General features: G+C 62.8%; 2 protein-coding genes across 2 annotated transcripts; both read right to left on the bottom strand.

The window, feature by feature from the left end:
* On the bottom strand, positions 1-4,855 carry LOC129203624 (zinc finger protein 777-like). The gene is made up of 5 exons (XM_054818408.1): positions 4,763-4,855; positions 4,086-4,481; positions 3,309-3,429; positions 2,392-2,511; positions 1-1,580 (listed from the first exon to the last, which is right to left on the bottom strand). The coding sequence occupies exons 1-5, from the start codon at positions 4,784-4,786 to the stop codon at positions 529-531; spliced, it is 1,713 nt and encodes a 570-aa protein (XP_054674383.1). The 5' UTR covers positions 4,787-4,855; the 3' UTR covers positions 1-528.
* A 1,818-nt stretch (positions 4,856-6,673) lies between these two features.
* On the bottom strand, positions 6,674-11,356 carry LOC129203629 (zinc finger protein 777-like). Its single transcript, XM_054818418.1, has 6 exons — positions 11,138-11,356; positions 10,500-10,626; positions 9,115-9,228; positions 8,667-8,795; positions 8,445-8,579; positions 6,674-7,920 (listed from the first exon to the last, which is right to left on the bottom strand). Exons 1-6 carry the CDS (start codon positions 11,237-11,239, stop codon positions 7,133-7,135), a joined length of 1,395 nt encoding a protein of 464 aa, XP_054674393.1. The 5' UTR covers positions 11,240-11,356; the 3' UTR covers positions 6,674-7,132.
* Between the last annotated feature and the right edge of the window lie 36 nt (positions 11,357-11,392).

Here is an 11,392-nt window from a genome sequence, read left to right as displayed (position 1 = left end):
TCAGCCCAGTCTTTTATCTGAGTCTCTTCCCGGCTTGTCCGATGACCCCAACTGCTGCCCAGCCACAACGGCCTCTACCCGGGCCACCAAATGCCCCCACGCCACCTCCACGCTGGTAGTGCTTAAATAACCCTGAGTTCAACCACTCCACCCCCCACTCCGCCGTACCCAATACAGCTGCTCCTCAGCCGAATCCCCCCTCCACGGGGCAGCGGCACAACCCGGCTCGGCCCCAGGCACTGAACTTCCTCTGCTGCCTCTTGGGCCAGTTCCTTTACCCCCTGCGCATTTCCATGCCTGTGCAGCACATCAGCCTGCCTCCATCCTCCTCCTCCTCGAGACCCAGGTGGTGCAGAGCCCCATGGCAGTGCAGAGAGCCCCACGGCATCATGGAGAGCCTCTCGGTGGTGCAACGAGCCCTGCGGCAGTGCAACACCAGCTTCCTGGCGTGCCCCATCGTCGCAGGCTGGTGCACCTCTGCGGAGCAGCCTGGAGAAACGCCGCACCTTCCCTTCTCCAGCCCTCGTGCTACGGATTATCCTGGGTCAAAGCCTTGCAGGGGCTGGTCTTCAGCTCCCGGTCGTGGTTCGATAAGCTGGTGGCAGGAGAGCTGGCAACGGCGTGGACTTTCTGGTGGTGGTTCAGAGACTGCCGGTGCCGGAAACTCTTGCTGCAGCCATTGCACTGGAAGGGCCGCTGCTGGGTGTGCCGGCGCTGGTGCTCCTCCAGCGACGCTTTCTGGGGGAAGGTCTCCGCGCACTCGATGCAGCGGTAGAGCCGCTCCCCGGCAGCGCTGGCCCGCGCGGGCCGGCCTGCCCACCCACCCCGCAGCTGCACCCCGTGGATGCGCTGGTGCTTCTGGAGGTGGTGCTTCTGGATGAAACCCTTGCCGCAGGCGGGGCAGCGATAGGGACGCTCCCCGGTGTGGATGCGGTAGTGCTTGTTGAGGTTGGACTTCTCGTTGAAGCTCTTCCCGCAGGCAGGGCACTGGAAGGGACGCTCGCCCGTGTGCAGGCGCTGGTGCCGCAGCAGCGCGGCGTGGTGGGCCAGGCTTTTCCCACAGGCTGTGCAGATGAAGGAGCCGTTGCTCTTCCTCGCCTGGCTCTGCTGCCGCGCCAGGAGGTTGCGCTTCAGCCGGACGCTCTTCCATCCCAGTGGGAGCACGCGGGGCTCTTCCCCCATGGCGCAGGGACCCTCTAAGCTGGGCTGCGATGAGGCCACCTCTGTGGTGGTCTCTTCTCCCAGCGGCATTCCCTGAGTCAGGGCAAACGGCTGGCCAGTCCCCATGCCGAGCACGTGCTCTGTTGGAAAGGGCAAGCCCGGGGCAGGGTGAGCTTCCACCGGCACCACCATGGGCTTGACTTCAGGCTGGGCAGCCCCGTGTTTGCAGAACTCCCCTAAGCCCTCTCCTGTTGCCTTCTGTCCATCCAAGCCAGCGTGGCTCTCCCAGGGCACCGGCTGCTCCCGGCTCAGGGGAACCGCCTCTTCCAGTCTCACCGAGGGTGCCCGTGGCAGAGCCAGGATTTCAGATGCTTCCTCCTGGGGCTGCTGCTCTTCTGTCTTGATCACTATCTTCTCACCTGCTGAGAGACAGCAAGTCATTCCCGGCAAGGAAAGCTCTCCCACGCCCACAGTCCCAGTGCAGGAGCAGGAGCCGAGCTTCCCCTGCAGCACGTTGGTGAGATGAACCAGAAATTGCGCTGTTCAAAAGGGGGAAGGGAGGTTCCACCGAGAGCAAAGCGAGAGGAGGACACGTGAAGTGGAGGGCCTGTTGGCACCTCTGGGGGGTATCTGGGTGTCTGGTTGGACCTCAGGGACATTTGATGGACTGACAACGCAATATTCATAAAGAAACCAAAACAGAGGAAGCGTGAAGGGAAAGCGGAGGCTGCGGAGTCCTCTGTCCTGGAAGGAACTTTGTCAGGAATGGCAGAATTTACAGGGGTGAATCTGGGGAAAAGGATCAAAGCAAATCATCCAGGAGCAACAGGGAGTGTCTGGCTGCAGGGAGACAACTGTAGAGCCACCCTTGGGCTAAGCCTTGCCCCAGGCCTCCCTAATTTTCGCTCTTCTTGGCAAGCGGGCTCTTCTGGGCTTCCAGATTTGGTTTTAGAAGTTTTAAGGAGCCCCCAGTCACACGGCTTGAATTTCCAACAGCTTCCAACCCCATGCAAGACCAGAAACGCTCCCTGCAGGGATGTGATCAGCTCTGCTGGCCCTCTCTCTAGCAGGAGCGGCAGGGGCACTGCTGCAGGCAGGCTCTGACCCCCCCTCTGTGGGCGTGCAGCAGCGGTGTGTGGCAGCAGCAGAGCAGCACACCTGGCACAGACCGCGCCCAGGCTGTTCGTTAGTGCTCATTCTCATCGCTGCCGAGCAGCCGCTGTGACTCACCGCCACTGAGGTGCCCCGGCATCGCTCCCTTCTCCAGCAGCCCGTGGGTCCTCGTACCCAAATCCTCCCTGTCCTCAGCCAGCGGCAGCAGAACAGGTTTGGAGCTGGTGTCCCCGGGCCCTGGGAAGGAGGAAGCAGCGGTACAAACTGGGGACCAGCACTAGGTCCCCTCAATAAAGGGCTACTCTCGCACGACGGGAGCTGTGGGGTGCCCGGAGGGGTCCTGGGTTCCCAGAGCAGCGGCTCAGGCCTCCCAGGAGCATCAGAGAAAGCAGGCTGGTGTCAGCCAAACCAGGCAAATGATTTCAGTTTCCCCAAGAAAAAACAACTGTCAAGCACTCAGCCTTTGAAATTTCAGCCAAAACTGATTAGTGCTAAAATTTAGGACTGCCTGCAGCAAATCCCTACAGGGTGGTATATGTGCAGCCTGTGTCCTGGCAAAAACCTGTACAGGAATGCAGGTTGCAGGACACAGCATGGGCACGTCACCTGAAATCCCCACCACATCCTGTCCTGACCATGCAGGGAGGGCTGTCCTCTGCCCCCGCACACACTGTGCTGAGTCCCGGGACTCCAGCGGCCGCCTGCTCCTCCTGCAGTGCTCCTGCTCGCGGGGGCAGAGCCTCGCAGGGCAAGCCAGGGCTGACAGAGGGCCAAATCCTGGCAGAGTGAGTGCCCCCTGACAGCACTGCTGTGTTGGCAAGATGAGATGTTCTTCGGATGCACAGGGTGAGCATGAAGCACGGTTGTCACCCATAACGAACAAGCACCAGACCTTAAATGCGTAACAGCGTCACCTCTCACTACCTGTTCTCCCCCAAACGCCCAGGCAGCACAGCAGCCTACAGCAGTCATACGCTGGATCCAGCCCAGGGGACAATAAGGTGTCTGACACATGCGCGGAGACCGATCCTCACCAAGAGATGCCACAGCCTCGTAATTCCCCTTCATGGCGATCCTGTAGAGCTCCTTCTGCCGGCTGTCTGAGCTCCCCTGCTCCGGCAAACTGGCCCCGGCATCCTCGCACAGCGCTGGCACCTGAAACCACAGGAGGCACTGCCTTGGCACTTCCCTGCCTCGTCCGTCTTCCCCAGTCCCCACTGCTCCCCCAGGAAAGCAGACTGCGGGGTAACGCAGTGCAGGTCCACAGCTGCTACGGAAAGGCGCCGTGTCACGGCCTGAACCCAGGGAACAATTTCAGGATGGCCCAGTGAGGCTCAGTTGTTTCCCCACACCCACAACTGGGACAGGTTTGCAAGCACCTCTGGTCCCGTTGGTCCACACCAGCAGCCTGGAGCAGCCAGAGGAGCAGTAAGCCCCAATGCAGGAGCAGGACAGGTGAGAAGGCACCATCCCACTAGTGAGGTGACCAGTAGGACTCAACCAAGCTGAAAATGCTCGGGGGGATTGTGTTTTGCTCCTCCTTTTCACTGGGGACAGGAAAGAGCGGCAAGTGTCTGACTCTACCTCGGTGTGCCGGCTCTCGAGGGAGAGCACTGGAGGGGCTGCATCCATGCTGCTCTGCGCAGCTCCCCACAAGAGCCAATGCCACATCTCACCAGCCACACAGTCGCCTGGGGCACATCACCATCACCTTGGGCACGTCCCCATTACCTTGGACTCATTCCCATTAGCTGGGGCTCGTCCCTGTTACCTTGGGCACGTCCCCATTAGCTGGGGCTCGTCCCCGTTACCTTGGGCTCATCCCCGCCAGGGCCCGGGCCGGGCCTGGGGGCCCAGCAGCTGCCGTGCTGGAGCTGCCGCTCGACGTGCTCCAGCCGCCGCGTGTTCTCCTGCACCAGGGCGGCCAGGGCGGCCCATTTGCGCTCCAGCCGGCTGCCGAAGTCCAGCACCGCCTTCTCCAGCCCCGACACCTTCTTCTCGGCCGTCTCCGCTCTCCCCTCCAGGCTCAGCAGCCTCAGGGCCTGCGACTCCACCTTCCTCTCCACCGCCTGCACCGCCGCCACCACCGTCCACAGCGAGATCTCGGGCACCGCCGGCGGCTTGTCCCCCTCGGGGCCGGGGAGGGGACCGTGGCCGTGGGGCTGCGGCGGGAGCGGCTGCCAGGCCTCGGGCGCCCACTCGGGCTCCTGTTGGGGGAGGAGAGGGGCGATGAGGCGCTGTCCTGAGCGGGGGCGGGGGGCCGGTGTCTGGGGCCGGTGGGGCCGCGGTACCGGCGGGCCCGTCCCCTCCCGCCCCTCACAGCGGCGCAGGGCCCGGCCGGGCCCGCCGCCCCCAGCGCGGCACCGCGGGCAGACGCCGAGACTCGCCAGCAGCGGGGCCGGGAGCGGTTCCCTCCGCCCGGTGCCGGTGTGTGTGTGGGGGGGGGGGGTGTTGAGGGGAGCCGCCGCCGCCTCCCGCCCCCCCGTACCTGAGCGGGGCCCCAGCGGGCCATGGCCGCCCGCACTGCCACCGCCGCCGCGCCACAGCGCCCCCTGGCGGCCCGCCCGCAGCGCCGCTCCGCGCCCGCCCTCCTCGAGCGCCCCCCCCGCCCCGTGACCCCCGGGGCCAGGCCGGACCCCCCCAGTCGCGTCCCACCCCATCCTCATCCCATCCTCATCCCCATCCCATCCCCATCCCATCCCCATCCCCATCCCATCCTCATCCCCATCCCATCCCATCCCATCCCCATCCCATCCTCATCCCATCCTCATCCCCATCCCCATCCCATCCCCATCCCATCCCATCCCCATCCCATCCCCATCCCATCCCCATCCTCATCCCATCCTCATCCCCATCCCCATCCCATCCCCATCCTCATCCCATCCTCATCCCCATCCCATCCCCATCCCCATCCCCATCCCATCCCATCCCCATCCCATCCCATCCCATCCCATCCCCATCCCCATCCCATCCCATCCCCATCCCATCCCCATCCCCATCCCCATCCCCATCCCATCCCCATCCCATCCCCATCCCCATCCCATCCCATCCCCATCCTCATCCCATCCCCATCCCCATCCCATCCCATCCCCATCCTCATCCCATCCCCATCCCATCCTCATCCCATCCCATCCCATCCCCATCCCCATCCCATCCCCATCCCATCCCATCCCCATCCCATCCCCATCCCATTCCATCCCCATCCCATCCCCATCCCCATCCCCATCCCCATCCCATCCCATCCCCATCCCATCCCCATCCCCATCCCCATCCCATCCCCATCCCATCCCCATCCCATCCCATCCTCATCCCATCCCCATCCCCATCCCATCCCATCCCCATCCCCATCCCCATCCCATCCCCATCCCATCCCCATCCCCATCCCATCCTCATCCCATCCCCATCCCATCCCCATCCCCATCCCATCCCCATCCCATCCCCATCCCATCCTCATCCCATCCCCATCCCCATCCCCATCCCCATCCCATCCCCATCCCATCCCCATCCCCATCCCCATCCCATCCCCATCCCCATCCCATCCCCATCCCCATCCCCATCCCATCCCATCCCATCCCATCCCCATCCCATCCCCATCCCCATCCCCATCCCATCCCATCCCCATCCCCATCCCCATCCCCATCCCATCCCCATCCCCATCCCATCCCCATCCCCATCCCATCCCCATCCCCATCCCATCCCCATCCCATCCCCATCCCCATCCCCATCCCCATCCCATCCCCATCCCCATCCCATCCTCATCCCATCCCCATCCCATCCCATCCCCATCCCCATCCCATCCCCATCCCATCCCCATCCCATCCTCATCCCATCCCCATCCCCATCCCCATCCCCATCCCCATCCCCATCCCATCCCCATCCCATCCCCATCCCCATCCCCATCCCCATCCCCATCCCATCCCATCCCATCCCCATCCCCATCCCCATCCCCATCCCCATCCCCATCCCATCCCCATCCCATCCCCATCCCCATCCCCATCCCATCCCCATCCCATCCCCATCCCCATCCCCATCCCATCCCATCCCATCCCATCCCATCCCATCCCATCCCCATCCCATCCCCATCCCCATCCCATCCCCATCCCCATCCCATCCCCATCCCATCCCATCCCCATCCCCATCCCATCCCCATCCCCATCCCATCCCAATCCCATCCCCACACCAGGAACACAACTCCTGCCCATTAGTCCAGTCCATGACCCCCCCCCGTGCCAGGCGACCTCCCCATGCCCAGTGCAGCCTCACTCCCCCATCACATCCCACCGGAGGACCCCACCGGCATCCCCAGTACCCCCCGCCTGGCCGCAGGGCTCCCCAGGAACAGTCAGGCAGGGTCCCCTGGAGCCAGAGGAAGCCACATTCAACCATGGGAAGCATCCTGGTTTTTACAGCATCTTTTGGTACCCTCCAGAAAAGGAACAAGTCCTCCATTGCAGCAGCACCCGGTCCCACCCCCAGCGTCCCACCCGCCCAGGAACAAGGAGCAACCTGCGCACCGAGGGTCTGCACAGGCAGGGCCGGGTGCCCTCCATCCCCGTTGCAGGGCAGGAGCCAAACGGCACAGCCCACGCTCCAGCTTTCATCTGACCCACTGGTGCCCACGGTCAAGGAGGGCGAGAACAAAAGGTCCAACGGCATCATCCTGTTCCCGGGAGGACATTTCCCGGCTTCCCATCCCCTCTTCTGCTACACTTCCCGCTTCCGTGTCCATGCTTAAATGGGTGCCTGCGGCATAGGCAGCTGGTTCCTGCAGGGGTTACAGCCTCTCCTGCCACACGTGGATCCTCTGGTGCACGATCAGGTGGTAGTGCCACTCGAAAGTCTTCTGACACGTGCCACACTAGTAGGGCCGCTCACCCGTGTGGGTCTGGTGGTGGCGGACAAAGTCAGAGGCGCAGGTGAAGCTCCTGTTGCAGCAGGGACAGAGGATGAGGTGCTGGTTCGTGTGTCGTCTCTGGTGCAGGATCAGAAAGCTCTGGCTGGAGAAGTTCTCCATGCATTCGTTGCACGTATACATCATTTTCCCAGGCGACAGCGGGTATCTGTTGGGGCTGGGCTTCCCCCACACTGTGCCGCAGTCACTGCTCGGGGCTCGGGGCTGGGAGGCAGGGCACGGGGCCCGGCTGGAGCACTCCTCCGCCTCCGAGGGCTGGCAGAACCCCTTGGCCACCCGGGCCCGTAGGTGACGCCGGAATTTCTTCTTGGACATGAAGTTCCGGTCGCAGTGCGTGCAGATGTAAGGCACCCAGTTGCTGTGGCTCCGCTGGTGGATGATGAGGTTGATCTTCAGTAGAAAGTTTTTCCTGCAGACGGGGCAGGAATAGAATTTCTCGCGGGTGGAGTTTCGCTGGCAGGCCGCCGTCCGGCCCACACAGGAGCCCTCCATGGGCTCTGCCGGGGAGGCGACCGCGCAGCTGGGGTCTGCCTGTGCCGTCGCTTGGCAGACATCCGGTATCGCCTCCTTAACCGGCTCTTCGGGAATGTCTGCCACCGGAGCCTGGCCACCATTCCCTGAATCTTTCACATCCTTCTCTTCCAAACCCTTCAAGGGCATTTCAGGCACTGCCGGCTTCTCCACAGCCGCCTCCTCCTGCGGTACTTCCGTTGGGATCCCCACCTTGGCATCCGCTGGAAATTTTTCAGAACCCAAACATCACTCTTCCACATGGTTTTGAGGACAAAGCATAAATAGCAAGGGGTTTTCCTCCCACCCCCCCTCGCCTCCCACACGCTCCCCAGCCGGCAGCCGGCACACATCTCAGCCCTGCTCTGCTCTTCCAGCTCAGTGTCTTCACGCCTGGACTGCTACAGCTCATCCCCGCAGACAGCCCAAGGGCAGTTTGAGATGACAAATGTCACCTAGGTAGGATGGGGGGAGTCTTGCAGAAACATGGGGGCTCGTCCTGTGAAGTAAATTGGCTGGGTGAGCTGGTTCTCACCATGCCATGCCTGGTCCTTTACAGTTTCAAGGCTGGCAGCAGGATTCACTGCCAGAACCCTTTCTTGGCCTGTCTGAATCATGTCAAACCCTGTCCTGAAATTCCCAGGCCCAGAGAGCCCTGCGCAGACCTCCTGCTGCTCATGGAGCATGCCGGCAACTCCACGAGGCTGCTGGCCCCGCCAAGGAGGGATGAAGGGTTCTGTCCCGGTACCTGCTGCAAGGAGAGGCGATGGAGACCGGTTCGGATTCGCCGCTTCACGACAGCATGTGGAGAGAGGGCAGGAAGGGGACGGAGTTGGCTGGCTGAGATCTGCTGGGACAGCGGTGGCTTCATGAGGGACGTGTGCTGCGAAGGCAAGCAGAGCGATGATGATGCTGGGTGAGATACGGCCAGGCAGGGGCCCAGGATCCCTTGGGTTTGCCAGCCACTCACGTGCGCTGCCGTTCGCTGTGACTGCCAGGCTCCTGCTTTCCTCTGGGTCCCTACCGTTCCCCTCGCAAGACTCCTTTGTCTTCACCTCCAGCGGAACATCATCGCTCACACAGCTTGGGCGATCCAGCTCTGGGGAGGAGAAGGACACTCGGCTTTACCAGCAGCCAGCTGGGAGCTCAGAAGGGCAAGCACAGGGGCGGGTGTACCCCCAGCCCAGGCCCACGGGGCACCAAGAGCTCTGCAGCACACAGCAGCTGCCAGGTCAGGGAAGGGTTTCCAGGCTATCAATGTGTCCCAGCACATTCCCCATGTCCTCTCCCAGTACAGACTGTCCACAGCCATCACGGGAGACACCTCAATCCCTGTGGCTGAGGGCAGGGACCGCAATGGTCCCGGTAAGCACCCAGGAGCCAGGATTCTGGCACAGAAGAAACCCAGTGTCACGCACCTACAGCTGGCTCCGGAGATACATTTGCTCCCTCTAGGTCTGACTCCACTGGTGTGCACAGCTCTTCTCCATTTTCCATCCAAGACAAGAGTTCAGGCTTTGACAGGGCACAGTCTGTTCAAGAGCAAGACAGACATCAGAGGCAAGATGAGACAGTGTCTTTGCGGGTGCGCCCACAGCCAGTCAGCACAGAGCCAGTCCCAGACCAGAAAAGCTTCATCTCCAACCGGGGCAGCGTCAGTGCCAGCACACGGGGAGTTACGGACACAAAGACCAGCAGGCAGCACTTCTAGGGGGCAGTCTGAAAAGCACCCTCTGGCACGTCTGGTAACACCCCCAGCAACAACTGCTGGATTTTCTTATCCATCCCTGCTCCATATCTGGGAAATCCCTGCTACAGAAACCTCTTTTCTCCCAGAAATTCACCTTACAGATAGGAAAATAACCTGAAGTAAAGAAAAGAATTGTAAGACTCTTGACTGAACATTAGCGCAGGCACACCTCCCCGTGGCTCCGTAGCCTGCCTTGCTACCTGTATCTGCTCCAACCCACCAGGTATCGGTACTGCTGCTCATCACCAGCCAACAGCTGGAGGACGAACGGCTGACTCACCCCACTGCGACAAGAGGCACTGCCACGGGAAGGCAGGAGTCCCCTGCCCTGCTCTGGGATTACGCTCGCCCCTCGCCTCCTTGCTCTGCCTCCTCGGGCTGCGCTTGCAGGGGCGTCCCAGGGCAAGAGGGGGCAGCCCTGGCTGGGAAGTCCAGGCCCCCGCTCCTTCCTCTGAGCACTGGAAAGAATTAATAACAAGCACGAGGCCCTGGCTGGGCTAAGTGGGCTGTCATAGAATCATAGACCCATGGAATCATTTAGGAAGGAAAAGACTTTTAAGATTGAGTCCAACTGGACTTTTTGGAAAGCTCCTTTCCAGCTGTGAGGGCCACACATTTGAAAATCCAGCTAGTAGCACCCCAAATGCTGCCCCATGAGATGTCCTTCCCCGCCTAGCTCTCCCCATGCATCGAGGGAGCACGACCAGCCTCGTTCCCCACGCCAGGACAAACAGATGGCGCATCCACCACACTGGTGGGAAACCACATGAGGATCTAGCCAGACATGAAAGAGGGAATTTCTGTGATGAAAAGAGGGAATTTCTGTGATGAGAACCCAGGGAGCTCAGTGTACCTGGAGAAGACGCTGAGCACTTACTGCCCCTCCTGTGTGTACCTGCCAACCTCCAACCATTGCCAGAGGGGAGAGGGAATTGAGCGGATCATTTGAGAGCCGGAGATCCCAGTGAAACACAAAGAAGCAGAAAAGGAATCCCGAGAGAGCTCCCCGGGCCGTGACGGCAGCTGCCAAACCAGCACTCCATTTGAGCCTACACAGGGACACCAGCATCTCGTAGTTGCTCTCCATCACGGTCCTGTACAGCTCCTTCTGCCCATCGTCCAGGCTTGCCCACTCCTGCCTGCTGAAGTGCACCGCGATGTCCTCGAACGTCACCAGCACCTGGGAGCACAGGAGCTGGGTGGTAGGAGGGGGCAGCTCCCCCCAAACAGCTCCCAGCCCCTCAGACACCACCCCCCGGCCCTTCAACACCCCAAAAAGCAGTTCCCCAAAAGCCCCCGTAAGGAGTCCCACAGGTCCCTACCGGCTCCCAGCCCCCCAGCAGCCCACCGGCTTCACCCACAGTCTCCTCAAAGCCACCTCCGCCCCCTCAGCAGCCCCCCGAGCAGGTCCCAGCCCCTCAGTGGCCCCCCAGGCCCACCCCCAGCCCCCCCAGCCCCCCCTCAGCCCCACAATGGCCGGTAAGTGACCCCCCCCAGGCCCTCCTCCAGCCCCCATCGCCCCCCAACGGCCCCCTAAGTGGCCCCACGGCTCGTTACCAGCCCCGACGCCCCTCAGCCCCACAACGGCTCCACAAGCGGCCCCTCCAGGCTCACCCCCCGCCCCCACAAGCGATCCCCAGGCTCATCCCGCGCCCCCCCGGTGTCCCGTTCCCCCCCGCCCCGGTCCGTACCGAGGGAAGCTGCCGCGCCCAGAGGGGGGCGTCCCGTAGCGCCGCCTCCACCCGCTCCAGCCGCCGCTCCAGCTCCTCGAGGCGGGCGCGCAGCTCCGCCATGGTCCCAGCCGTGGGGACGGGCAGGGCCAGGGCAGCACGCGCCGCCGCCCCCAGCCCGCCCTCCCGCCGCCGAGACGAGCGCCACCCCCCGCCCGCCTCGCCGCACAGCGCCCCCTGCCGCCCGGGAGGGAACCGCGCACGACTCCGGTGTCA

This window comes from Grus americana, chromosome 2 (assembly GCF_028858705.1).
Source record: "Grus americana isolate bGruAme1 chromosome 2, bGruAme1.mat, whole genome shotgun sequence".
Lineage (NCBI taxonomy): Eukaryota > Metazoa > Chordata > Aves > Gruiformes > Gruidae > Grus > Grus americana.
The sequence above is the reverse complement of the archived record's forward strand: the minus strand, read 5'-3'. Positions and strand labels throughout refer to the sequence as shown.

Bases quoted from the DNA above. Each gene is read 5' to 3' on its own strand.
- LOC129203624 (XM_054818408.1), bottom strand. From the start codon at position 4,786: ATGGCCCGCTGGGGCCCCGCTCAG. The intron at 4,482-4,762 runs GTACGGGGGGGC...CTCCCCCAACAG, and splicing joins CCCGCTGGGGCCCCGCTCAG to GAGCCCGAGTGGGCGCCCGA. The intron at 2,512-3,308 runs GTGAGGATCGGT...CCTCCTTCCCAG, and splicing joins CGAGGCTGTGGCATCTCTTG to GGCCCGGGGACACCAGCTCC.
- LOC129203629 (XM_054818418.1), bottom strand. From the start codon at position 11,239: ATGGCGGAGCTGCGCGCCCGCCTCGAGGAGCTGGAGCGGCGGCTGGAG. The intron at 10,627-11,137 runs GTACGGACCGGG...CTGTGCTCCCAG, and splicing joins GGGCGCGGCAGCTTCCCTCG to GTGCTGGTGACGTTCGAGGA. The intron at 7,921-8,444 runs GTACCGGGACAG...AAAAATTTCCAG, and splicing joins ATCGCCTCTCCTTGCAGCAG to CGGATGCCAAGGTGGGGATC.